This window comes from Pristiophorus japonicus, chromosome 9, assembly GCF_044704955.1.
Source record: "Pristiophorus japonicus isolate sPriJap1 chromosome 9, sPriJap1.hap1, whole genome shotgun sequence".
NCBI classification, from domain to species: Eukaryota; Metazoa; Chordata; class Chondrichthyes; family Pristiophoridae; genus Pristiophorus; species Pristiophorus japonicus.
In genome coordinates this window covers 200,848,595-200,875,568 of record NC_091985.1, presented here as the reverse complement: position 1 = coordinate 200,875,568, position 26,974 = coordinate 200,848,595, and the positions used below count along the sequence as shown (strand labels likewise).

At 47.4% G+C, this 26,974-nt stretch overlaps 2 protein-coding genes across 2 annotated transcripts in view; one reads left to right on the top strand and one right to left on the bottom strand.

The window, feature by feature from the left end:
- LOC139273397 (zinc finger protein ZFP2-like) overlaps positions 1-15,210 on the bottom strand; it is a 28,081-nt gene extending 12,871 nt beyond the window's left edge. Inside the window, exon 1 of the mRNA XM_070890265.1 lies at positions 15,051-15,210. The gene's annotated coding sequence lies outside the window, so the exon portion shown is untranslated. The remainder of the gene's footprint in view (positions 1-15,050) is intronic.
- Positions 15,211-19,867: 4,657 nt separating this feature from the next.
- On the top strand, positions 19,868-26,710 carry LOC139273398 (zinc finger protein 239-like). The gene is made up of 2 exons (XM_070890266.1): positions 19,868-19,904; positions 22,536-26,710. Exon 2 carries the CDS (start codon positions 23,002-23,004, stop codon positions 23,566-23,568), a length of 567 nt encoding a protein of 188 aa, XP_070746367.1. The 5' UTR covers positions 19,868-19,904; positions 22,536-23,001; the 3' UTR covers positions 23,569-26,710.
- Positions 26,711-26,974: the final 264 nt, after the last annotated feature.

The following is a 26,974-nucleotide window of genomic DNA, read 5'->3' as shown; positions in this document are numbered from 1 at the left end:
TGCGAGAGGGATGGAGTACAAAAGCAGGGAGGTCCTGCTGCAACTGTATAAGGTATTGGTGAGGCCGCACCTGGAGTACAGCGTGCAGTTTTGGTCACCTTACTTAAGGAAGGATATACTCACTTTGGAACGGGTACAGAGACGATTCACTAAGCTGATTCCGGAGATGAGGGGGTTACCTTATGATGATAGATTGAATCGACTGGATCTTTACTTGTTGGAGCTCAGAAGGATGAGGGGTGATCTTATAGAAACATTTAAAATAATGAAAGGGATAGACAAGATAGAGGCAGAGAGGTTGTTTCCACTGGTCGGCGAGACTAGAACTAGGGGGCACAGCCTCAAAATACGGGGGAGCCAATTTAAAACCGAGTTGAGAAGGAATTTCTTCTCTCAGAGGGTTGTGAATCTGTAGAATTCTCTGCCCAAGGAAGCAGTTGAGGCTAGCTCATTGAATGTATTCAAATCACAGCTAGATTTTTAACCAATAAGGGAATTAAGGGTTATGGGAGCGGGCGGGTAAGTGGAGCTGAGTCCACGGCCAGATCAGCCATGATCTTGTTGAATGGCGGGAGCAGGCTCGAGGGGCTAGATGGCCTACTCCTGTTCCTAATTCTTATGTTCTTATGTTATGTTCCTGTCCCTCAGTATCTGTGTCGGGGAGAAGCTGATGGGGTTGTCTTACCTCATTTAGGTGAATCATTGTGCTCATCGAGGTGATGGAAGTCACTGTCAGAGAATGAGACATTTTATGAGTCAGAGCAGCTCTTGTCAGCATCTGGGACTCCAGGGTCAGGTACAGCACAGTATACATACAAAGTGATGCTCTCTCTACACTGTAACATCAAACACTCCCAGTGCATGTACAGCACGGGTTAGATTCAAAATAACACTCAACCTACATTGCCCTGGGAGTGTTTGACGAGATAATGTAGAGTGAACTTTACTCCGTATCTAACCCGTGCTGTATCTGCCCTGGGAGTGTTTGATGGGACAGTGTAGAGGGAGCCTTTCTCTGTACCTAATCTATGCTGTACCTGCCCTGGGAATGGTTGTGGGATAGTGTAGAGGGAGCTTTAGTCTGTATCTAATCCAAGCTGTACCTGCCCTGGGAGTGCTTGATGCGACAGTGTAGAATCATAGAAGTTTACAGCACAGAAGGAGGCCATTTCAGCCCATTGTGTCCGTGCCAGCCAACAAGAGGCTACCCAGCCGAATCCCACTTCCCAGCTCTCGGTCCGTAATCCTGCAGTGCACATCCAAGTACTTTTTAAATGTAGGGAGTGTTTCTGCCTCTACCACCCTTTCAGGCAGTGAGTTCCAGACCCCCACAACCCTCTGCGTGAAGAAAGTTTCCCTCAAATCCCCTCTAAACCTTCTACCAATTACTTTAAATTTATGCCCCCTGGTTGTTGACCCCTCTGCTAAGGGAAATAGGCCCTTTCTATCCACTATATTTAGACCCCTCATAATTTTATACACCTCAATGAAGTCTCCCCTCAGCCTCCTCTGTTCCAAGGAAAACAAACCCAGCCTATCCAATCTGTCCTCATAGCTAAGATTCTCCACTTCTGGCAACATCCTCATAAATCTCCTCTGTATCCTCTCCAGTGCAATCATGTCCTTCCTGTAATGCGGTGACCAGAACTGCACGCAGTACTCCAGCTGTGGCCTAACCAGTGTTTTATACAGTTCAAGCATAACCCCACTGCTCATGTCTTCTGTGCCTCGGCTAATAAAGACAAGCATTCCATATGCCTTCTTAACCACTTTATCTACCTGGCCTGCTACTTTCAGGGATCTGTGGACATGCACTCCCAGGTCCCTTTGTTCCTCTACACCTCTCAGTGTCCTACCATTTAATGTGTATTCCCTTTCCTTGTTAGCTCTCCCCAAATGCATTACCTCACACTTCTCTGGATTAATTCCATTGGCCACTGTTCTGCCCACCTGACCAGTTGATTGATATCTTCCTGCAGTCCGCAGCTTTCTTCTTCATCATCAACCACATGGCCTATTTTAATATCATCTGCAAACTTCTTAATCATACCCCCTATATTCAAGTACAGATCATTGATGTAGATCACAAAAAGCAAGGGACCTAGTAGAGAGTCCTGCGGAACCCCACTGGAAACATCCTTTTAGTCACAAAAACACCCAGCAACTGTTACCCTATGCTTCCTGCCTCTGAGCCAATTTTGCATCCAACTTGCTACTTTACCCTGGATCCCATGGGCTTTTACTTTTGTGACCAGTCTGCCATGTGGGATCTTATCAAAAGCTTTGCTAAAATCCATATACACTACATCATACACACTGCCCCCATCGACCCTCCTGGTTACCTCCTAGAGGGAGATTTACTCTGTATCTAAACCATGCTATACCTGTCCTGGGAGTGATTGATGGGACATTCAAGAGGGAGCTTTACTCTGCATCTTACTTGTGCTGTACCTGCCCTGAGAGTGTTTGAGGGGACAGTGCAGAGGGAGATATACTCTGTATCTAATCTGTGCTGTACCTGCCCTAGGAGTGTTTCATGTGACAGGGTGGAGGGAGATTTACTCTAAATCTATCTCATGCTGTACCTTCCCTTGGAGTGTTTAACGGAATATCCTACAGGGAGTTTTACTCTGTATCTAAGCCGTGCTGTACCTGCTCTGGGAATGCTTGATGGGACAATGTAGAGGGAGGTTTACTCTGTATCTAAACCAAGCTGTACCTGCCCCGTGATTGTTTTATGGGACAGGTTAGAGGGAGAAATAAGGCTTTACATAATCTCTGCTGTAACTGACCTATGACTCTTTGATGGGACAGTGTAGAGGGAACTTTACACTGTAACCTGTGCTGTACCAGCATTAGGAATGTTTAATGAGACAGTGTAGAGGGAGCTTTACTCTGCATCTAATCCGTGCTGTACCTGCCATGGGAGTCTTTGATTGGGCAGTGTAGAGGGAGCATTACTCTGTATCTCACCTGTGTTGTACCTGCCCTACGAGTGTTTGACAGGACAGCGTAGAGCGAGATTTACCCTATATCTAAATTATGCTGTACCTGCACTCGGAGTGTACAGATACATGGAATGCTTCATGGAGCAGTGTCGAGGGAGCTTAACTTTGTATCTAACCCGTGCTGTACTAATCCTGGGAGTGTTTGATGGGACAGTGTAGACAGCTTTACTCTGCATCTAACCCCGTGTTGTACCTGCCCTGGGACAGTTTAATGGGACAGTGTAGAGGGAGCTTAACTCTGTATCTAACCCATGCTGTGACTGGCCTGGGAATGTCTGGTGAGACAGTGTAGAGGGAGCCTGAGCTGAAACTGACCCGTGACTCTTTGATGGGACAGTGCAGAGAGAGAAATTACTCTGTACCTGCCCCGTGACTCTTTCAAAGCACAATGTAGAGGGAGCCTTCCTCTGTACCTAACCCGTACTGTAACTGCCTTGGGAGTGTTTGATGGGACAGTGTAGAGGAGGATTTACTCTGTATCTAACCTGTGCTGTACCTGCCCTGGGAGTGTTTGATGGGACAATGTAGAGGAAGCTTTTCTCTGTATTTAAACCATGCTGTACCTGCCCTGGGATTAATTGATGGGATAGTGTAGAAGGGGATATACTCTGTATTTAAACCATGCTGTACCTGCCCTGGGAATGATTGATGGGATATTCAAAGTGGAGTGTTGACAGAGTAAAGCTTGCTCTACACTGTCCCGTCAAACACTTGCAGGGCAGGTGCAGCACGGGTTAGATACAAAGTAATGAGTCCCCTAGGAGTGTTTGGGGCAGGGTAGAGGGAGATTTACTCTGTATCTAACCCATGCTGTAGGTGTAGTCCTGACATCAGTAGCAAATGTAACCCCACTATTTAAGAAAGGAGGAAGAGAGAAAATATGGGAACTACAGACCAGTTAGCCTGGCATCAGTAGTAGTGAAAATGCTAGAATTTATTATTCAGGACATGGTAACAGGGCACTTAAGAAGTAATAATAGGACTGGGCAGAGTCAACATGGATTTATGAAAGGGAAATCGTATTTGACATCTGTTAGCGTTTTTTGAGGTTGTAACTGGTAGTATAGATGGGGCGGGGGGGCAGGAGGCAGTGGATGTGGTTTATTTGGATTTTCAGAAGGCATTCGGATAAGGTGCCATGCAAAAGGTTATTAAACAAAATTAAGGCTCATGGGATTGGGCATGTATTTAGGATTGGTTAACAGACAGAAAACAGAAAGTAGGAATAAACGGGTAATTTTCGGGTTGGCAGGCTTTAACTGGTGGGGTACCACAAGGATCGGTGCTTTGGGTCTCAGCTAGTTACAATCTATATCAATGCTTTGGATGACGGGACCAAGTGTAATATATCCCAGTTTGCTAATGATATAAAACTAGGTGGGAATGTAAGTTGTGAGGAGGATACAAATAGGCTATAGACAGGCTACTAAGAACATGGCAAATGGAATATAATGTGGAGAAATGGGAAGTTATCCACTTTAGTAGGAAAAACAGAAAAGCAGAGTAAATTTTAAATGGTGAGAGATTGGGAAATGTTGGTGTTCAGAGAGACCTGTGTGTCACTGTAAACGCATCACTGAACGGTACAGCAAGCAATTAGGAAAGAAAATAGTATGTTGGCCTTTATTACAAGAGGATTTCAGTTCATGAGAAATAAAAGCAGGAGTGGGCCAATCAGTCCCTCGAGCCTGCTCCGCCATTCAATAAGTTCAGGGCTGATCTTCGACCTCAACTCCACTTTCCTGCACTATCCCCATATCCCTTGATTCCCCGGTGTCCAGAAATCTATTGATCTCTGTCTTGAAAATTCTTAACAACTGAGCATCTACAGCCCTCTGGGTTGATGGAGCAGCGCGAGTCCGGGGTCGGAGGCCTATAAAAGGCCCAGCGGGAGAGTGAGGCGGCGGCAGTTGGAGCAGCGCAAGTCCGGGGTCGGAGGCCTATAAAAGGCCAGCTGGTGCAGCTACAGGGAGAAGGCAAAAAAGTAAAAAGAAACAGAAAGGTGACATCACAGCCAAACAGGTAAGTGATTGGCTGGTGATTGGTGAGTAGTTTTTCTTTCTTCTCTTTAACAGTGAGTAAACTTTAACATTATTGTTGCCTATCTAAGGGTTAAGTCATGGCAGAAGAGCTCGGTCGCGTGTTATGCTCCTCCTGTACCATGTGGGAACTCAGGGACGACTCCAGTGTCCCTGACGACTACATGTGCAGGAAGCGTATCCATCTCCAGCTCCTGACGGTCCGCGTTGCGGAGTTGGAGCTGAGGGTGGATTCACTCTGGAGCATCCACGATGCTGAGAATGACGTGAGTAGCACGTGTAGCGAGTTGGTCATACCACAGGAGAAGGGTCCACAGCCAGATAGGGAATGGAAGACCAGCAGGAAGAGCAGTGCAAAGAAGGTAGTGCAAGGGTCCCCTGTGGTCATCCCCCTGCAAAACAGATACACTGCTTTGAGTACTGTTGAGGGAGATGACTCATCAGGGGAGGGCAGCAGCAGCCAAGTTCATGGCACCATGTTGCACAGGAGGGCAGGAAAAAGAGTGGGAGAGCGATAGTGATAGGGGATTCAATTGTGAGGGCAATAGATAGGCGTTTCTGCGGCCGCAACCGAGACTCCAGGATAGTATGTTGCCACCCTGGTGCAAAGGTCAAGGATGTCTCGGAGCGGGTGCAGGACATTCTAAAAAGGGAGGGAGAACAGCCAGTTGTAGTGGTGCACATTGATACCAACGACATAGGTAAAAAAAGGGATGAGGTCCTACGAAACGAATTTAAGGAACTAGGAGCTAAATTAAAAAGTAGGACCTCAAAAGTAGTAATCTCGGGATTGCTACCAGTACCACGTGTTAGTCAGAGTAGGAATCGCAGGATAGCGCAGATGAATACGTGGCTTGAGCAGTGAGCAGGGAGGGATTCAAATTCCTGGGGCATTGCAACCGGTTCTGGGGGAGGTGGGACCAGTACAAACCGGATGGTCTGCACCTGGGCAGGACCAGAACCAATCTCCTAGGGGAAGTGTTTGCTAGTGCTGTTGGGGAGGAGTTAAACTAATATGGCAGGGGAATGGGAACCAATGGAGAGAGACAGAGGGAAACAAAAAGGAGACAAAAGCAAAAAGGAGATGAGAAAAAGTGGACGGCAGAGAAACGCAAGGCAAAGAACAAAAAGGGCCACTGTACAACAAAATTCTAAAAGGACAAAGGGTGTTAAAAAAACAAGCCTGAAGGCTTTGTGTCTTAATGCAAGGAGTATCCGTAATAAGGTGGATGAATTAACTGTGCAAATAGATGTTAACAAATATGATGTAATTGGGATTATGGAGACGTGGCTCCAGGATGATCAGGGCTGGGAACTCAACATCCAGGGGTATTCAACATTCAGGAAGGATAGAATAAAAGGAAAAGGAGGTGGGGTAGCATTGCTGGTTAAAGAGGAGATTAATACAATAGTTAGGAATGACATTAGCTTGAATGATGTGGAATCTATATGGGTAGAGCTGCAGAACACCAAAGGGCAAAAAACGTTAGTGGGAGTTTTGTACAGACCTCCAAACAGTAGTAGTGATGTTGGGGACGGCATCAAACAAGAAATTATGGGTGCATGCAATAAGGGTGCAGCAGTTATAATGGGTGACTTTAATATGCACACAGATTGGGCTAACCAAACTGGAAGCAATACGGTGGAGGAGGATTTCCTGGAGTGCATAAGGGATGGTTTTCCAGACCAATATGTCGAGGAACCAACTAGGGGAGAGGCCATCTTAGACTGGGTGTTGTGTAATGAGAGAGAATTAATTAGTAATCTCGTTGTGCGAGTCCTCTTGGGGAAGAGTGACCATAATATGGTGGAATTCTGCATTAGGATGGAGAATGAAATAGTTAATTCAGAGACCATGGTCCAGAACTTAAAGAAGGGTAACTTTGAAGGTATGAGGCGTGAATTGGCTAGGATTGATTGGCGAATGATACTTGAGGGGTTGACTGTGGATGGGCAATGGCAGACATTTAGAGACCACATGGATGAACTACAACAATTGTACATTCCTGTCTGGCATAAAAATAAAAAAGCGAAGGTGGCTCAACCGTGGCTATCAAGGGAAATCAGGGATAGTATTAAAGCCAAGGAAGTGGCATACAAATTGGCCAGAAATAGCAGCGAACCCGGAGACTGGGAGAAATTTAGAACTCAGCAGAGGAGGACAAAGGGTTTGATTAGGGCAGGGAAAATGGAGTACGAGAAGAAGCTTGCAGGAAACATTAAGACGGATTGCAAAAGTTTCTATAGATATGTAAAGAGAAAAAGGTTAGTAAAGACAAATGTAGGTCCCCTGCAGTCAGAATCAGGGGAAGTCATAACGGGGAACAAAGAAATGGCAGACCAATTGAACAAGTACTTTGGTTCAGTATTCACTAAGGAGGACACTAACAACATTCCGGATATAAGAAGGGTCAGAGGGTCTAGTAAGGAGGAGGAACTGAGGGAAATCCTTATTAGTCGAGAAATTGTGTTGGGGAAATTGATGGGATTGAAGGCCTATAAATCTCCAGGGCCTGATGGACTGCATCCCAGAGTACTTAAGGAGGTGGCCTTGGAAATAGCGGATGCATTGACAGTCATTTTACAACATTCCATTGACTCTGGATCAGTTCCTATCGAGTGGAGAGTAGCCAATGTAACCCCACTTTTTAAAAAAGGAGGGAGAGAGAAAACAGGGAATTATAGACCGGTCAGCCTGACATCGGTAGTGGGTAAGATGATGGAATCAATTATTAAGGATGTCATAGCAGCGCATTTGGAAAGAGGTGACATGATAGGTCCAAGTCAGCATGGATTTGTGAATGGGAAATCATGCTTGACAAATCTTCTAGAATTTTTTGAGGATGTTTCCAGTAGAGTGGACAAGGGAGAACCATTTGATGTGGTATATTTGGACTTTCAGAAGGCTTTCGACAAGGTTCCACACAAGAGATTAATGTGTAAAGTTAAAGCACATGGGATTAGGGGTAGTGTGCTGACATGGATTGAGAAATGGTTGTCAGACAGGAAACAAAGAGTAGAAGTAAATGGGTACTTTTCAGAATGGCAGGCAGTGAGTAGTGGGGTACTGCAAGGTTCTGTGCTGGGGCCCCAGCTGTTTACACTGTACATTAATGATTTAGACGAGGGGATTAAACATAGTATCTCCAAATTTGCGGATGATACTAAGTTAGGTGGCAGTGTGAGCTGCGAGGAGGATGCTATGAGGCTGCAGAGCGACTTGGATAGGTTAGGTGAGTGGGCAAATGCATGGCAGATGAAGTATAATGTGGATAAATGTAAGGTTGTCCACTTTGGTGGTAAAAACAGAGAGACAGACTATTATCTGAATGGTGACAGATTAGGAAAAGGGGAGGTGCAACAAGACCTGGGTGTCATGGTACATCAGTCATTGAAGGTTGGCATGCAGGTACAGCAGGCGGTTAAGAAAGCAAATGGCATGTTGGTCTTCATAGCGAGGGGATTTGAGTACAAGGGCAGGGAGGTGTTGCTACAGTTGTACAGGGCCTTGGTGAGGCCACACCTGGAGTATTGTGTACAGTTTTGGTCTCCTAACCTGAGGAAGGACATTCTTGTTATTGAGGGAGTGCAGCGAAGGTTCACCAGACTGATTCCCGGGATGGCGGGACTGACCTATCAAGAAAGACTAAATCAACTGGGCTTGTATTCATTGGAGTTCAGAAGAATGAGAGGGGACCTGAAAGAAACGTTTAAAATTCTGATGGGTTTAGACAGGTTAGATGCAGGAAGAATGTTCCCAATGTTGGGTAAGTCCAGAACCTGGGGTCACAGTCTAAGGATAAGGGGTAAGCCATTTAGGACCGAGATGAGAAGAAACTTCTTCACCCAGAGAGTGGTGAACCTGTGGAATTCTCTACCACAGAAAGTTGTTGAGGCCAATTCACTAAATATATTCAAAAAGGAGTTAGATGTAGTCCTTACTACTAGGGGGATCAAGGGGTATGGCAAGAAAGCAGGAATGGTATACTGAAGTTGCATGTTCAGCCATGAACTCATTGAATGGCGGTGCAGGCTCGAAGGGCCGAATGGCCTACTCCTGCACCTATTTTCTATGTTTCTATGTTTCTAGAGAATTCCAAAGCTTCACCACCAACTGAGTGAAGAAGTTTCTCATTTGTCCAAAATGGCCGACCCCTTATTCTGTGAACCCTGGTTCTGGACTCCCCAGCCAGAAGAAACATCCTCCTTGCATCAACCCTGTCAAGCCCTGTAATAATTTTGTGTGTTTCAATATTACCTCTCATTCTTTTAAACTCTAGAGAATATATGCCTCGTCTATTCAATCTCTCCTTGTTGGACAATCCCCTATCCCAGGTATCAGTCTGGTGAACCTTCGTTGCACTCCCTCTATGGCAAGTATTTCCTTCCTTAGGTAAAGAGACCTAAACTGTACACAATACACCAGGTGTGGTCTCACCAGGGCCCTATAATTGCAGTACAAGAGTAAAAGCGTCTTTAAGGAGGGCAACCAGTGAGTGTAGAACTGAACCCAACCAGGGGTATGTTGGCCTTTATTACAAAAGGATTTGAATACAAGAGTAAGGACATCTTATTGCAATTATATCGGGCCCTGGTGAGACTGCACCTGGAGTATTGTGTACAGTTTTGGTCTCCTTACCCAAGGAAAGATAAACTTACCACAGAGGGAGTGCAACGAAGGTTCACAAGACTGATTCCTGGATTGGGGAGATTATCCTATGAAGAGAGATTGAACAGACTAGGCCGAAATGCTCTGGATTTAAGAATGAATGAGGTGAGAGGCAACGACAACATTCCATGAACGAATAAAAGAAAAAGGAGATGTGAGTAAGGTGTTTAAATTTGATCAAGGATACTGGCCAAAATATTAGAGACACTCCCTGTCCTTCAGGATCTGTGTCCAGGGGAGAAGCTGATGGGTTTATCAGATCATCTTTGGGTTAAATGTTGTGCTCATAGAGCTGAGCACCTTGTGCCAGCATCAAACACTCTCCAGTCGGACACAGCACGGGTTAGATACAGAGTGAACCCATCGGTCTCTCCCCGACACAGATACTGAGGGACAGGGAGTGTCCGGGATAATGACAGTTCTCACTCAATAAGGTATAAATTGATCCTGTACCTCTCCCCATTAATCCTGGGCTCCACACAGGTTGAATCCTGCTCCTGTTTCCCTTCCTGTAACAGCACTGAGCTCAACCCAGCCCATAATGAGCAGGGCTCAGGGAGGTTGGTTGCTCGGCACTGCAGTGATGTCATAAAGCAGGGCCATTCAGCCCAGCGGGTCCTCTCCTTGTCCCTTTAAAGGTGGAGAGCTGGAACATCCTGTCTCAACACACATCCCCCTGTTCATACTGAGAATCCCCGGGGAAGGGCCAAGGCCCAGAGTGTGGAACACAACCAAGGGGGAAAGAGGAGGACAGAAGGGGAGGTAAGTCAAGGAGTAGGGACTGAGGGCCACCAAGCTTCAGGTTTAGAGCCTGTAAACTTCAGGAGGGGAAGAGTGAGTTCAGTAGTTTCAGGATCCAGGGAGAGAACAAGGAGCAGATGGGGAGACTGGTGTGGGTTCCAGCACAGTGAGGATGTAGGGGGAGGGAGATTGTGTAGGGCAGTGTATTCGGGTGTAGGAGGGACAAGAGAGGACAGGTCAGAGGAGCAATTACTACAGCAGTGTCCATAAATAGAGAGAGAGAGAGAAGTTGGGGTGAGAGTTCACCATGAACAGAAGCTTTCCTTCTGTTAAAAATAGCTTCCTGTAGCCCAGTGACACAAACAGCCCATTAAACGCCACCAGTGTCCTTTGGTCTGGTGAAGTCTCCCTTTGTGAAACATGGGCTGTTGTTAAAACTCCTCATTCTGACTCGCTCACTGTGAGAAATGAGCTGCAGAACTGCCGACACCGTCAGCTTAAAGGAGATGTTTCCCTTTGGAGATTGGATTGCCCATTGAGTTTGACTAAATTGATGTTAAAGTAACAATGCTGCTTTGCTCTGTGACAATAACAGTTTAAACAGGTTAAGATACAATATTACAGGGACTCATTGCCTTGGATGGTTGAAGTGGACCGTGTGATAGAACAGAAAATTGTATGATGTCAGATTTAGACATCTTGTAGATCCATCTTTTAAAAAGTTGTGGGAACTCAGTTCTCAGATGGATTCCACACAGTTTGTAACAAATGCTCAATCAGCACAGGAGGGCAGGAAAAAGAGTGGGAGAGTGATAGTGATAGCGGATTCAATTGTAAGGGAATAGATAGGCGTTTCTGCGGCCGCAACCGAGACTCCAGGATGGTATGTTGCCTCTCTGGTTGCAAGGGTCAAGGATGTCTCGGAGCGGGTGCAGGACATTGTAAAAAGGGAGGGAGAACAGCCAGTTGTCATGGTGTACATTGGTACCAACGACATAGGTAAAAAAAGGGATGAGGTCCTACGAGACGAATTTAAGGAGCTAGGAGCTAAATTAAAAAGTAGGACCTCAAAAGTAGTAATCTCGTTTTGCTACCAGTGCCACGTGCTAGTCAGAGTAGGAATCACAGGATAGCACAGATGAATACGTGGCTTGAGCAGTGGTGTAGCAGGGAGGGATTCAAATTCCTGGGGCATTGGGACAGGTTCTGGGGGAGGTGGGACCAGTACAAACCGGACGGTCTGCACCTGGGCAGGACCAGAACCAATGTCCCAGGGGTAGTGTTTGCTAGTGCTGTTGGGGAGGAGTTAAACTAATATGGCAGGGGGATGGGAACCAATGCAGGGAAACAGAGGGAAACAAAAAGGAGACATAAGCAAAAGACAGAAAGGAGATGAGTAAAAGTGGAGGGCAGAGAAACCCAAGGCAAAAAACAAAAAGGGCCACTGAATATAAAGGGGCTGCAGGAGGGGTCAAAACTAAAAATCATGGTTTAAAAACTAGGATTAAAACACTCTACCTAAATGCACGCAGTATTCGAAATAAAGTAAATGAGTTGACGGCACAAATCATTACAAATGGGTATGATTTGGTGGCCATTACAGAAACATGGTTGCAGGGTGGCCAAGACTGGGAATTAAACATACAGGGGTATCTGACGATTCGGAAAGATAGACAAGAAGGGAAAGGAGGTGGGGTAGCTCTGTTAATAAAGGATGATATCAGGGCAGTTGTGAGAGACGATATTGGCTCGAATGAACAAAATGTTGAATCATTATGGGTGGAGATTAGAGATAGTAAGGGGAAAAAGTCACTGGTGGGCGTAGTTTATAGGCCCACAAATAATAACATCACGGTGGGGCAGGCAATAATCAAGGGAATAATGGAGGCATGTGAAAAAGGAACGGCAGTAGTCATGGGGGATTTTAACCTACATATCGATTGGTCAACTCAAAGCGCACGGGGTAGCCTGGAGGAGGAATTCATAGAATGCATACGGGATTGTTTCTTACAACAGTATGTTACAGAACCTACAAGGGAGCAAGCTATCTTAGATCTGGTCCTGTGTAATGAGACAGGAAAAATAAACGATCTCCTAGTAAAAGATCCTCTCGGAATGAGTGAGCACAGTATGGTTGAATTTGTAATACAGATTGAGGGTGAGGAAGTTGTGTCAGAAACGAGCGTACTATGCTTAAACAAAGGGGACTACAGTGGATGAGGGCAGAGTTGGCTAAAGTAGACTGGAAACACAGACTAAACGGTGGCACAATTGAGGAACAGTGGAGGACTTTTAAGGAGCTCTTTCATAGTGCGCAACAAAAATATATTCCAGTGAAAAAGGTCGGTAAGAGAAGGGATAACCAGCCGTGGATAACCAAGGAAATAAAGGAGAGTATCAAATCAAAGACCAATGCGTATAAGGTGGCCAAGGTTAGTGGGAAACTAGAGGATTGGGAAAATTTTAAATAGCGAAGAATGACTAAAAAAGCAATAAAGAAAGGAAAGATAGATTACGAAGGTAAACTTGCGCAAAACATAAACACAGATAGTAAAAGCTCTTACAGATATATAAAACGGAAAAGAGTGACTAAAATAAATGTTGGTCCCTTAGAAGATGAGATGGGGGATTTAATAATGGGAAATGTGGAAATGGCTGAGACCTTAAACAATTATTTTGCTTCGGTCTTCACAGTGGAAGACACAAAAACCATGCCAAAAATTGCTGGTCACAGGAATGTGGGAAGGGAGGACCTTGAGACAATCACTATCACTAGGGGGGTAGTGCTGGACAGGCTAATGGGACTCAAGGTAGACAAGTCCCCTGGTCCTGATGAAATGCATCACAGGGTATTAAAAGAGATGCCGGAAGTTATAGCAGATGCATTCGTTATAATCTACCAAAATTCTCTGGACTCTGGGGAGGTACCAGCGGATTGGAAAGCAGCTAATGTAACGCCTCTGTTTAAAAAAAGGGGGCAGACAAAAGGCAGGTAACTATAGGCCGGTTAGTTTAACATCTGTAGGGGGAAAAATGCTTGAAACTATCATTAAGGAAGAAATAGCGGGACATCTAGATAGGAATAGTGCAATCAAGCAGACGCAGCATGGATTCATGAAGGGGAAATCATGTTTAACTAATTTACTGGAATTCTTTGAGGATATAACAAGCATGGTGGATAGAGGTGTACCGATGGATGTGGTGTATTTAGATTTCCAAAAGGTATTCGATAAGGTGCCACACAAAAGGTTACTGCAGAAGATAGAGGTACGCGGAGTCAGAGGAAATGTATTAGCATGGATAGAGAATTGGCTGGCGAACAGAAAGCAGAGAGTCGGGATAAATGGGTCCTTTTCGGGTTGGAAATCTGTGGTTAGTGGTGTGCCACAGGGATCGGTGCTGGGACCACAACTGTTTACAATATACATAGATGACCTGGAAGAGGGGACAGAGTGTAGTGTAACAAAATTTGCAGATGACACAAAGATTAGTGGGAAAGCGGGTTGTGTAGAGGACACAGAGAGGCTGCAGAGAGATTTGGATAGGTTAAGCGAATGGGCTAAGGTTTGGCAGATGGAATACAATGTCAGAAAGTGTGAGGTCATCCACCTTGGGAAAAAAAACAGTAAAAGGGAATATTATTTGAATGAGGAGAAATTACAACATGCTGAGGTGCAGAGGGACCTGGGGGTCCTTGTGCATGAATCCCAAAAAGTTAGTTTGCAGGTAATCAGGAAGGCGAATGAAATGTGGGCCTTCATTGCGAGAGGGATGGAGTACAAAAGCAGGGAGGTCCTGCTGCAACTGTATAGGGTATTGGTAAGGCCGCACCTGGAGTACTGCGTGCAGTTTTGGTCACCTTACTTAAGGAAGGATATACTGGCTTTGGAGGGGGTACAGAGACGATTCACTAGGCTGATTCCGGAGATGAGGGGGTTACCTTATGATGATGGATTGAGTAGACTGTGTCTTTACTCCTTGGAGTTCAGAAGGATGAGGGGTGATCTTATAGAAACATTTAAAATCATGAAAGGGATAGACAAGATAGAGGCAGAGAGGTTGTTTCCACTGGTAGGGGAGACTAGAATTAGGGGGCACAGCTTCACAATACGGGGGAGCCAATTTAAAACCGAGTTGAGAAGGAATTTCTTCTCCCAGAGGGTTATGAATCTGTGTAATTCTCTGCCCAAGGAAGCAGTTGAGGCTAGCTCATTGAATGTATTCAAGTCACAGATAGATAGATTTTTAACCAATAAGGGAATTAAGGGTTACGGGGAGAGGGCGGGTAAGTGGAGCCGAGTCCATGGCCAGATTAGTCATGATCTTATTGAATGGCGGAGCAGGCTCGAGGGGCTGGATGGCCTACTCCTATTCCTAATTCTTATGTTCTTATTGTCGAGACATCAAGGACCCGACATACTGCGTGTGTGGGGCACCAAGCTCATTTAGTGGAAATTGATACAGATTAAACTCCAGCCCAGTGAGAGGGATTACTAACAGCAGCTTTAGCAAGCTTCAACAACCAGAATGAACATGGTTCAGTCCTGGATATGATTAACAACAATAACAGCAGAATCCAACCCCTGTACTCACTTGTGAGCTCGCTGGTACTTCAGCAGGTTGGATAAATTAGTGAAACCCTTTGCACACTTGGGGCAGGTGAACAGCTTCCCAGTGTGAATTTCGCTGGTGTGTCAGCAGATCCTTTGTGCTTTTAAAGCACTTCTCACATTCGGAACATTTAAGAGGTCTCTTATCAGTGTGAACAAGCTGCAGTGTCCTGAGTTTGTATGAATGAGTGAATCTCATCCCACACACGAAGCCTGAGAACAGTCTTTTCCCAGTGTGAACTTGCTTTTATGTGTCAGCCGGTTAGATGAACAAGTGAAACTCTTTTGAGTTTATCTGTGAAAACATAAAACATTAAACGGTGCCACCCGACCTGGGTGACACTCCAGACATTTACAAGGCCCATTTTTTTTCCCCCCTTTTTTGTGTTTTTTTTTGTGTTTTTTCTTTTTTTTTTTGTTTTTTTTTGGGCACTAAAATCACAATTTTTCCCCAGTGCCCCCTATAAAAGGGAAGGGGACACTAAAAGCACCGGCAATTAAAACAAATTAACTTTAAAACGTAAAATCAAATTAAAATTTGGTTGCCGGGCGTGATGATGCACTCCAGTCCCTCCGGTGCCCACCTCTCGCGGAAGGCCGCGAGCGTACCGGTGGACACCGCGTGCTCCATCTCCAAGGACACCCTGGACCGGATGTAAGAGCGGAAGAGAGGCAGGCAGTCAGGTTGAACGACCCCCTCGACCGCCCGCTGCCTGGACCGGCTGATGGCACCCTTGGCCGTGCCCAGGAGCAGTCCTACGAGGAGGCCTTCGGACCTACCCGCTCCCCTCCGCACAGGGTGCCCAAAGATCAGGAGAGTGGGACTGAAGTGCAGCCAGAATTTCAGGAGCAGCCCCTTCAAATAATGGAACAGGGGCTGCAACCTCGTGCACTCAATAAAAACATGGAACACGGACTCCTCCAGACCGCAGAAATTGCAGGCGGCCTGGGAGTCCGTGAACCGGCTTAAAAATTTGTTGCACGGCACTGCTCCGTGCACCACCCTCCAGGCCAAGTCCCCGATGAATAGTGGGAGGACCCCTGCGTAGAGTGCCCTCCATCGGGGACCCCCGCCTCCTCCGGACGGCAAGATGGTGCGCCATGGCGTGTCCGGACGGCCGGCGAGGATGGCAAAGTTGAGGGTGTGCAGGAGCAGCCCGTACAGGAAACCCCTCCGCGCGGAACTGAAAGGCACGGAGGGGATTTCCCCGAGGCGGCTCAAGTTGTGAGGCGCCGGCCCCCGAGGGAGGTTCCGGGGTTTGGCGCCGATGAGGAATTCCGTCCGGACGGGGGTCAGTTCGGACGGGATCTCCCCACGTGCTTGAGCCTCCTCGATACACCTAACGGAGTCAGGGCCCAGAGCTGTTTTTAGCGACTCGATGGCATCGGCCGCGCGGCGGACGTTGGCAGAATTTAGGCGCCGCGCCAGCGTGACTGGCGCCATCCAGCCCGCTCCTCCGCCATCGAGCAGGTCCCTGACCCTGGTCACCTCACCAGCCACAGCCCTCTCTTCCGACCGCCACATGAAGCCTCGGCCGTGGAGGTACGGATTCCCGAGCAGCGGCTCCTGCAGGACGGCCGCCACTCCAGCCGGCGGAGAGCTGCGCTTGGTGGAGACTTTGTTCCAGACCCTGATGAGTTCCCTGTAAAAGACAGGCAGCTCCCGGAGGGCGGTCCTGGCACCCCCCAAGTTCACAAACAGGAGCTGCGTGTCATAATTGAGGTCGAGCTGCTGGCGGAAGAAATACCTCGCCAGAGCACACCACCTAGGAGGGGGCTCGACGTAAAGGTATCTCTGCAGGGTCTGAAGACGGAAAGTCGCGAGCTGGGCGCTGACGCACACCAACGACTGACCGCCCTCCTCAAGCGGGAGACTCAAGACCGCGACAGAGACCCAGTGCTTCCTGTTGTTCCAGAAGAAGTCCACCAGCTTCTTCTGTATCTTGGCGACAAACGCAGGGGGAGGGGTCAAAGTGACCAGCCGGTACCACAGCATTGCGGCCACCAGCTGGTTTATGACTAGCGCTCGACCCCTGTAGGACAGCACTCGGAGCAGTCCTGTCCAGCGCCCTAGGCGAGCGGCGACCTTGGCCTCCAGCTCCTGCCAGTTCGCCGGCCAGGCTTCCTCGTCGGGGCTAAGGTAGACTCCCAGATAGAGGAGATGGGTCGTGCTCCAGGCAAAAGGCCTGAGCTCCTCCGGCAGGGAGTCCACCCGCCACTGACCCACCAGGAGTCCGGAACATTTCTCCCAGTTGATCCTGGCGGAGGACGCGGCCGAGTAAATCTCCTGGCACTCACGCATCCTCCGCAGGTCAGCGGGATCCTCTACCGCGAGGAGCACGTCATCGGCGTAAGCCGAGAGGACGACCTCCACGCCCGGCCCTTGCAGAGCCAGTCCCGTCAACCTCGTCCGCAAGAGGCGCAGGAAAGGCTCCACGCAAACGGCGTATAACTGGCCGGACATGGGGCATCCCTGGCGCACCCCTCTCCTAAAGCGAAGGGGCGCCGTCAAGGACCCGTTAACCTTAATCAGACACTCCGCGGCGGCGTACAAAAGTCGGATCCGGGCGACGAAATGCGTCCCGAACCCGAAAGCGCGCAGAGTTCCGAGCAGATAGTCGTGATCCACCCTGTCGAACGCCTTCTCTTGGTCGAGGGATAGGAAGGCGACCGACAGACCAGCCTCCTAGGAACAATGGATGAGGTCCCGGACCAGATGGATGTTGTCGTGGATTGTCCGGCCCGGGACCATGTATGACTGGTCGGGGTGGATCATGTGGTCCAGCACGGCACCAAGGCGAGCAGACATCGCCCTGGCGAAGATTTTGTAGTCCGTGCTGAGGAGGGAGACCGGGCGCCAGTTCTTAAGGAGGCGGAGATCGCCCTTCTTAGGCAGCAGGACGATGACTGCCCTGCGCCAAGAGAGGGGCATCTCCCCGGTCGCCAGACTTTCCCCCAGGACCCGCGCGTAGTCGCTCCCCAGGACGTCCCAGAACGCCCTGTGGAACTCCACGGTCAGCCCGTCCAGCCCCGGGGATTTTCCCCTCGAGAGCCGGGCGAGGGCACCGGTCAGCTCCGCCAGGCTTAGCGGAGCTTCCAGATTTTCGGCGCCCCAGTGAGAGGGATTACTAACAGCAGCTTTAGCAAGCTTCAACAACCAGAATGAACATGGTTCAGTCCTGGATATGATTAACAACAATAACAGCAGAATCCAACCCCTGTACTCACTTGTGAGCTCGCTGGTACTTCAGCAGGTTGGATAAATTAGTGAAACCCTTTGCACACTTGGGGCAGGTGAACAGCTTCCCAGTGTGAATTTCGCTGGTGTGTCAGCAGATCCTTTGTGCTTTTAAAGCACTTCTCACATTCGGAACATTTAAGAGGTCTCTTATCAGTGTGAACAAGCTGCAGTGTCCTGAGTTTGTATGAATGAGTGAATCTCATCCCACACACGAAGCCTGAGAACAGTCTTTTCCCAGTGTGAACTTGCTTTTATGTGTCAGCCGGTTAGATGAACAAGTGAATCCTTCCCACATGCAGAGCAGGTGAATGACCTCTCCCTGGTGTGCACTTGCTGGTGTTTCAATTGGTTGAACGAGTGAGCAAATGTGTTTGCACAGTGAGAACTCCTAAACAATTTCTCGTCAGTGTGAACTCGCTGGTGTGCCAGCAGGTGGTTGGATTGACAAAATCCCTTTCCACACGCTGAGCAGGTGAACGGCCTCTCACGAGCATGAATTTGCTGGTGTTTCAGCAGGTTCGATGATTGTTTGAAAGTCTTTAGACAATGAGAGCAACTGAATGGCCTCTCCCCGGTGTGAAGGTGTCGATGAGTTTCCAGCAGACGGGTAATTTAATCCATTCCCACAGTTCCCACATTTCCATCGTTTCTACATGGTGCGGGTGTCCTTGTGTCTCTCAAGGTTGGATGATCAGTTGAAGCCTCGTCCACACACGTAACACGTGTACGGTTTCTCCCCGCTGTGAATGGTGCGGTTTTTTCAGGCTGTGCAACTGGTTAAAGCTCTTTCCACAGTCAATGCACTGGAACACTCTCACTCGGGTGTGTCTCTGTCGGTGCTTTTCCAGTCACACTGATGTTTGAAATCTTTTCCCACAGACAGCACAAATATTTCTCCTTCCACATTGAAAGGCCGATGATATTGGGACCCTGATGAATGGAGTGAGTGTGTCAGACCTGGATGTGATGTTGGGTGTGAGTTTGCGGCCTGTAAATGCTGCTCCCCTTCTCTCACAGCCTGGAACAGCAGTTTACAAAAGCCCTGACTGTGAGTCCAGGATAGAAATTCACAACATTCTCTCCTCCTGGTTCCTGGCCCAGGGAAAGGCCGCGCATGCGCCCTGCTGCCCCCTCAGCCTCCCAAGATGGCGGCCGTCCCTCGGGGCCTGTCATCGGGAGAAAGCACCGCAGCTGCCCCCCGCCCGGGGAAAGGCCGGAGACGCAGGTTGTTGTTCGGGGCCTGAGGCCCGCACTCGGTGTGTGTGAAGCCCGCGCTCCCCCGGGGTTTATTAACCCGCTCCCTCCCTCCGCCCATCTCTCACCCATTGTCGCCGCTTCGCCTCCCGCAACCCGCACTGCCCGCGCATGCTCAGTGAGGGAGACCCGGGCTCAGCCCCGCCCACTGTGGGGGGGGGGGGGGGGGGGGGGCGCAAGCCCCGCCCTCGCACTCTGATTGGTTGGAGGACCCACCGCCCTCCGCTCGGTCCTCCAGCCCCGCCCCCGCTCTTCCTATTGGTCCGAGCGGCCGTCAATCATCCGGGCAGCGTGAGCTGAGCATACGCAGAGGGGCAGCGGCGCCAGACGGTGACGCGGGAGGTGAGCGAGCTCCAGGGAGCGGGTTCGAGAAATTCTGGGAAACAACCCGGATTGCGGCCCCGGGCCCGGATATAAACCGGGGAACATTCTCCCCCCCGCCCGCCGGCTTCACACACACCGAGTGCGGCCCCGGGCCCGGATATAAACCGGGGAACATTCTCCTCCCGCCGAGGGAGCGGACCGCACATGCGCAGTGTCGGCTCAAACTCTCAGGGAGCGTCTGTAAATCAAAGAGAAATAGTAATGGACCAGGGAACGTCTGTAAATTAAGGAGCAATGCTGACTGAGCAGGGAGCGTCTGTAAATAAAAGAGGAATGGTGACTGAGCAGGTAGTGTCTGTAAATGAATGAACAATGGTGATGAGTAGGGAGCGTCTGTAAATGGAGGAGCAACGATGACTGAGCAGGGAACGTCTGTAAAGAGTCATAGAATCCTAGAATATTACTGCACAGAAGGCGGCCATTCAGCCCATCAAGTCTGCACCAGCTCTTTCGAAGAGCAATCCAGTTAGTCCCACTCCCCCGCTCTTACCCAAATCCCTGCAATTGTTTCTCTTTCAAGTATTTATCCAATTCACTTTTGAAGGCTACTATTTAATCTGTATCCACCGCCCCGTCAGGTGGTGCATTCCAAAGCCTAACCACTCGTTGCGTGAAAATGTTTTTTCTCAGATCACTTCTGTTTTTGCTAAGCACCTCAAATCTGTGCCCTCTGGTTATCAGCCATTGGAAACAGTTTCCCTTTATTTATTCTATCTGAACTCTTAATGATGTTATACACCTCTTTCAAATCTGCTCTTAGCCTTCTCTGCTCCAAGGAGAACAATCCCAGCTTCTCCAGTCGCTCCACATAACAAGTCCCTCATCCCTGGAACCATTCTAGTAAATCTCTTCTGTACCACCGCCAAAGCTTTTGCATCCTTCCTAAAGTGTGCCCAGAATTGGACACAATCCTCCAGCTGGGGTCGAACTAGTGTTTTATATCGGTTTAGAATAACTTCCTGGCTTTAGTACTCTGCCTCTATTTATAAAGCCCAGGATCCTTTATGCTTTTTTAACTGCTTTGTTAACCTGTCCTGCCACCTTCAAAGATTTTTAAAAATCTTTTAACTATTTCAAAAAATGTAGGAGAAATGGTGAGTGGTGAGGGAGCGTTGGTAAAGGAAGAAGAAATGGTGACTGGGCATGAAGCCTCAATTTTAAAATTCTCATCCTTATTTTCAATTCGATATTTAGACTGTCTAGAGTTTGGAAGAATGAGCGGTGATTTCATTGAAACATACAAAACTCTTACAGGGCTTGACAGGGTATGTGCAGGGAGGATGATTCCTGTGGCTGGGGAGTCCAGAACCAGGGTCACAGTCTCCCAATAAAGGGTCGGCCATTTAGGACTGAGATGAGGAGAAACTACTTCAATCAGAGGGTGGTGAATTTTTGGAATTCTCTACCCCAGAGGGCTGTGGAGGCTCAGTCTTTGATATATTCAAGACAGAGATCGATAAACTTCTGAATATTAAGGGAATCGGGATATGGGGATAGTGAAGGAAAGTGGAGTTGAGGTAGAAGATCAGCTATGATCTCATTAAATGGTGGAGCAGGCTCAAGGGGCTGAATGGCCTACTCCTGCTCCTAATTCTTAAGTTCCTATGTTTTCTGATGATCTTGTGAAGCACCATGGCCATTTTATAGTGTTAAAGGCGCTATATAAATCCAAGATGTCGTTGTCTATAAAGGATATAGAAACGGTGACAGTTCAGGGAGAGCACTTCTTCAGAACTGGGAGCTATGGCGGATGGACAGCTTATAGGGAGGGATAGAGTGAGGGAAAGAAGTGAGTACACAAGAAATGAACTGTAAAGTTGGGTGGGGAACGAGAGGTGAGGAACTGATAGAAGACAAAAGAAGCCACAATGGGAGAAAGTAAAAAATAAAAGACATACAGAAAAGAAAAAGAAAAAGACTTATATTTATTTAGCACTTTTCACAACCACCGGACCTTACAGCCAATGAAGTACTTCTTGAAATGTAGTCACTGTTATAATGCAGGAAACGCGGCAGATAATTTGCAATGTGATAATGACTAGATAATCTGTTTTACTTATGTTGATTGAGGAATAAATATTGGTCAGGACATCAGGGATAACTCCCGTGTTCCGCTTGAAATAGTGCCATGCGATCTTTTCCGTCCAACTGCGAGAGCAGTAAGGGCCTCGTTTTAACGTCTCATCCAAAAGACGGCACATCCGACAGTGCAGCGCTCCTTCAGCACTGCACTGGAGTGTCAGACTAGATTTTTCTGCTCAGTTCTGGAGTGGGGCTTGAATCCACATCCTTGTCACTCAGAGGTGAGGGTGCTAACAACTAAGACACAGCTGACACAAATACTAGACGTAGTTAATGCAGGTTAGCTCAGTTGGAGATGTTAGAGGATGCATTTATCAATACTGGGGTGTTTTTTCCATTCCCCAAATCAATAGGATTCTTGGAACGTTATGGTCAAGGTTCACAGATTAAGTTTATATAATAAAATCACACACTAGAAGGAAAGAATGTTCAATAGAAAATAGAACTGTCTGTTCTGAATTTCTATTCTGTACTTACAGTAATGACTTTTGTAAACTCCTTTTACAGGGTATTATAAGGGTAGGATTTGCAGACAGGAAACTGAAACCAAACATCACATCAAGATCTGACAGTCACTCGATTCATCAGGACCTGAATATCATCGGCCTCCGTGGAAGGAGAAATGTTTGCCTGTTGTGTCTGTGGGAAAAGATTTCAAACGTCAGTGTGACTGGAGAAGCACCGAGACACACACACCCGAGTGAGAGTGTTCCAGTGCACTGCCTGTGGAAAGAGCTTTAACCAGTTACACAGCCTGAAAAAACATCGCACCATTCACAGCGAGGAGAAATCATTCACATGTTCTGTGTGTGGACGAGGCTTCAACTGATCGTCCAACCTGGAGAGTCACAAGGACACCCGCACCACGGAGAAACCGTGGGAATGTGGGGACTGTGGGAAGGGATTCAATTTCCCGTCCCAGCTGGAAGCCCATCGACGCAGTCACACCGGGGAGAGGCCGTTCACCTGCACCATGTGTGGGAAGGGATTTTCTTGGCCATCCTATCTGCTGACACACAAGCGACTTCACACTGGAGAGAGACCGTTCATCTGCTCCGTGTGTGGGAAAGGATTCACTCTGTCATCCAGCCTCACTTCACACCAACTTGTTCACACTGATAAGAGACCGTTTAAATGTTCTGACTGTGAAAAGAGCTTTATAAGCACAAGGGATCTTAGGACACACCAGCGAGTTCACACTGGGGAGAGGCCGTTCACCTGCTCTGTGTGTGGGAAGGATTTTACTCAGTCATCCCACCTGCTGACTCACCAGCGAGTTCATACTGGGGAGTGGCCATTCACCTGTCCCGTATGTGGGAAGGGATTTGCTCTGTCATCCCATTTGCTGACACACCAGCGAGTTCACACAGGGGAGAAGCCATTCACCTGCTCCGTGTGTGGGAAAAGATTCACTCAGTCATCCAACCTGCTGACACATCAGCGAGTTCACACAGGGGAGAAGCCATTCACCTGCTCTGTGTGTGGGAAAGGATTCACTCGGTCATCCACCCTTTTGAGACACCAGCGAGTTCACAAGTGACTGCAGTGGTTGGATTCTGCCGTTATTGGTATTGGTAAATACATCCCACACTGCGATATGTGTGTGCACTCGGTCCGTGCAGCAGAGCAGGTCTCCAGTCATCCTGGTTAACCCTATCCACTAGATAAAGACCTAGCTCTGTCACCACACGTTAAAAAATCCATGCACAGGCATCTTCCATCCTTGGAGTTCAGGATTAGAATATCGGGTACTTCATTGAAACATTTGCGAACTCATCGCTTTTGGTGTAGAAGCAAGTCATCCTCGTTCGAGGGACCGCCTCTGATGATGATAATCACATCCAGGACTGAACCATGTTCATTCTGGCATTTCGCGTTTGTTTCTACTCATGTTAATAACCCGCATAACTGGGCTGGAGTTTAATATTTTTCTATCTGTCAAAATAGATTAGGTTTGTTTCAAGCACATAGTGTGTTAGCTCCTTGATTTCTCTAAGAGGAGACGAATTGATGTCCTGTTATAAACTGCTCCATTTTGGGACCTTTTCTCCTTTCTAACTCTAGATTATTTCAGTTCTCATACCTTCGGTTACTCTCATGGACAAGTCCCAGCTCCCCATACCTGCCAGAGCGTCTCCCCTAGCCTTGATATCCAGGGAAGGTATCGATAACATGTCAGTGTACCTGCCCTGGGAGTGTGTGATGGGACAGTGCAGAGGGAGCTTTACTCTGTATCTAACCCATACTGTACCTGCCCTGGGAGTGTTTGACGGGACAGTGTAGAGGGAACTTTACTCTGTAACCTGTGCTGTACCAGTCCTGGGAGTGTTTGATGAAACAGTGTAGAAGGAGCTTTACTCTGTATCTAACCTGTGCTATACCTACCCTGGGAGTGTTTGATGGGACAGTGTAGAGGGAGCTTTACTCTGTAACTAACCCATGCTGTACCTGACTGAAGAGTATTTCAAGCAGACACTCAGTGCTCAGAATACCCCATTCCCTGGCACTGACATCCATCACCTCGATGAGAACATCATTTAACCCAAAGATAGAAACCCATCAATTCCTCCCCTAGACACAGATGTGGAGGGACAGTGAACATTGTTGTACAGTGTGCTCGATAGTTCATCCCTGGGTCTGAGCCTTTTGGTGATGATTTGAATTTGATGCCCTTGAGTTACTGACTCACCGACTGGTGGAAATAATTTTTCCTCATTTACCTGATCAAACTTTGAACATCTCCCTCAGATCTCCAATTCCCCTTTGTTCTAATGAAAAGAGCCCCAGTTTCTCCAATCTCCCCTGGTATCATCTCAGTGAATCTCTCTGCAACCTCTCCATGGCCTCCACATCCTTCCTGGTATAAGATCCCCAAAACCTGACAATATTCGAACTGCAGCCTAACCAATGATTTGTGCAGTTTTACATGACTTCTGCTCTTTTGTACTCTACATCCCTATTTATAAAACCTAGGATCCCATGTGCTTTTTAGCCACTTTATCAACTTGTCCTCCCACTTTTAAAGATTTGTGTATCTGAACCCCTTGTAGGTTTTAGAGATATTAAGATAACATGTTGCAAACACATTGACATAAAATGTCTGATATAATATGTATTATGGGAAAGAGAAGTTTAGTCTGAGTTAGAAACTCAAACAATCAATTCACTGCAGACAGGTCGCCATGGCAACACTGATAAGACATTCCATTCACTGAACCCACTGTTGGAATCTGTAATCAGATCAGGGGAAAGAACAGGGTTTGTCTGTTAGTAACCACAATGTAAGCTCAAACCAGAGTGAGTAATAGAATAGATTAGATTATAATGTATGATGTTTATACCGGTAATTGTGAAACTATAAGAAATAACATAATGAACAGCAGGCAGGGGAGTTTAGGGATAATGAGAACATTACTGAAGAAAAGTAACTGCTGGGAACCAGGGAAAGTGTCCTTATAAATCACAGATTAGAGAAATTCCAGCTGTCTTTTCCCAGCTTCCTGCCAAAACCGAGCAGAGAAGACAAAGAAGAGTCCGGTGCCAGAGGTGGATCACTGCAAGGTATAAAAGTGAGGGGAGACTGATGTAAGGGAGCAGTCAGGACTGGAGACATCGGAGATCAAGCTCAGGGTGCCCGAGGTTTCATCCAGCGGGCTGACCCCGTGTCATTTACTGTGGACACACGGGACTTGCATATTTACTCTGATTGATGGATATAGCACTGGGCAGAGAATCTGCTCATCTTGTATTTCTTAATAAGGTATTAATGTTGCTGACACTAGACTCTCGAACCTGCTAATTAATTAGACATGGTATTAGCTACAATCAAACCAAACATCACATCAAGATCTGACAGAGTCACTCCATTCATCAGGACCTGAATATCATCGGTCTTTGAATGTGGAAGGAGAAATATTTGCCTGTTCCATCTGTGGGAAAAGATTTTAAACATCAGTGTGACTGGAAAAGCACTGAGACACACACCCGAGTGAGAGTGTTCCAGTGCACTGACTGTGGAAAGAGCTTTAACCAGTTCCACAGCCTGAAAAAAAACGAGGCTTCAACTGATCGTCCAACCTGGAGATACAAGGACACCTGCACCACAGGGAAACCGTGGGAATGGATTCAATTACCCAACCCAGCTGGATATTTAGTGATGCATTCACACCAGGGAGAGGCCATTCACTTGCTCAGTGTGCAGGAAGGGATTCACTCTGTTATCCAAGCTCTAGACACACAAGCGAGTTCACACGGGGGGAGAGACCGTTCACATGCATTGAGTGTGGGAAGGAATAACTTCAGTCATCCCATCTTCTGACACACCGACTTATTCACATTGTTAGTTAGAACGCACAAAGGATCTGTTGACGCACCACGTACTTACATTGCGGAGAGACCATTCACCTGCTCTGTGAGTGGGAAGCGATTCACTCAAGTCACTCCGCCTATTGAAACACCAACGAGTTCACACTGGAGAGCCCATTGACCTGCTCCGTGAGTGGGAAGGGATTCGGTCAGTCATGCTCTCTGCTCAGACACCAGCGAGTTCACAACTAATTGCAGCGGTTTGGATTCTGCTGTTTTTGCTGCTGTTAATCACATCCAGGACTGAATCATGTTCACTATGGAAATCGTGCTTTATTTCTGCTGATAATAACCCCTATAACTGGGCTTGAGTTTAATATTCTGGATAAATATTAAATAAATCAACCTTTTTTCAAACAGTGTGTTGAATATTTGATTTCTCCATGATAAGAAACTCATTGATGTTCTGTTACCCACTGTTCCATTTTTGAGCCTTTTCTTACTCTAGATTATTTCAGTTCTCATCTAGTTCGCATTCTACCACATCAAATCCCAAGCTTGTTCCGTTTGTGTACATATCTTGTGGGTGTGATAGACTGAACTGTAGTGTCTCACTTTACACTCATCTAAAGTTCTGTTGA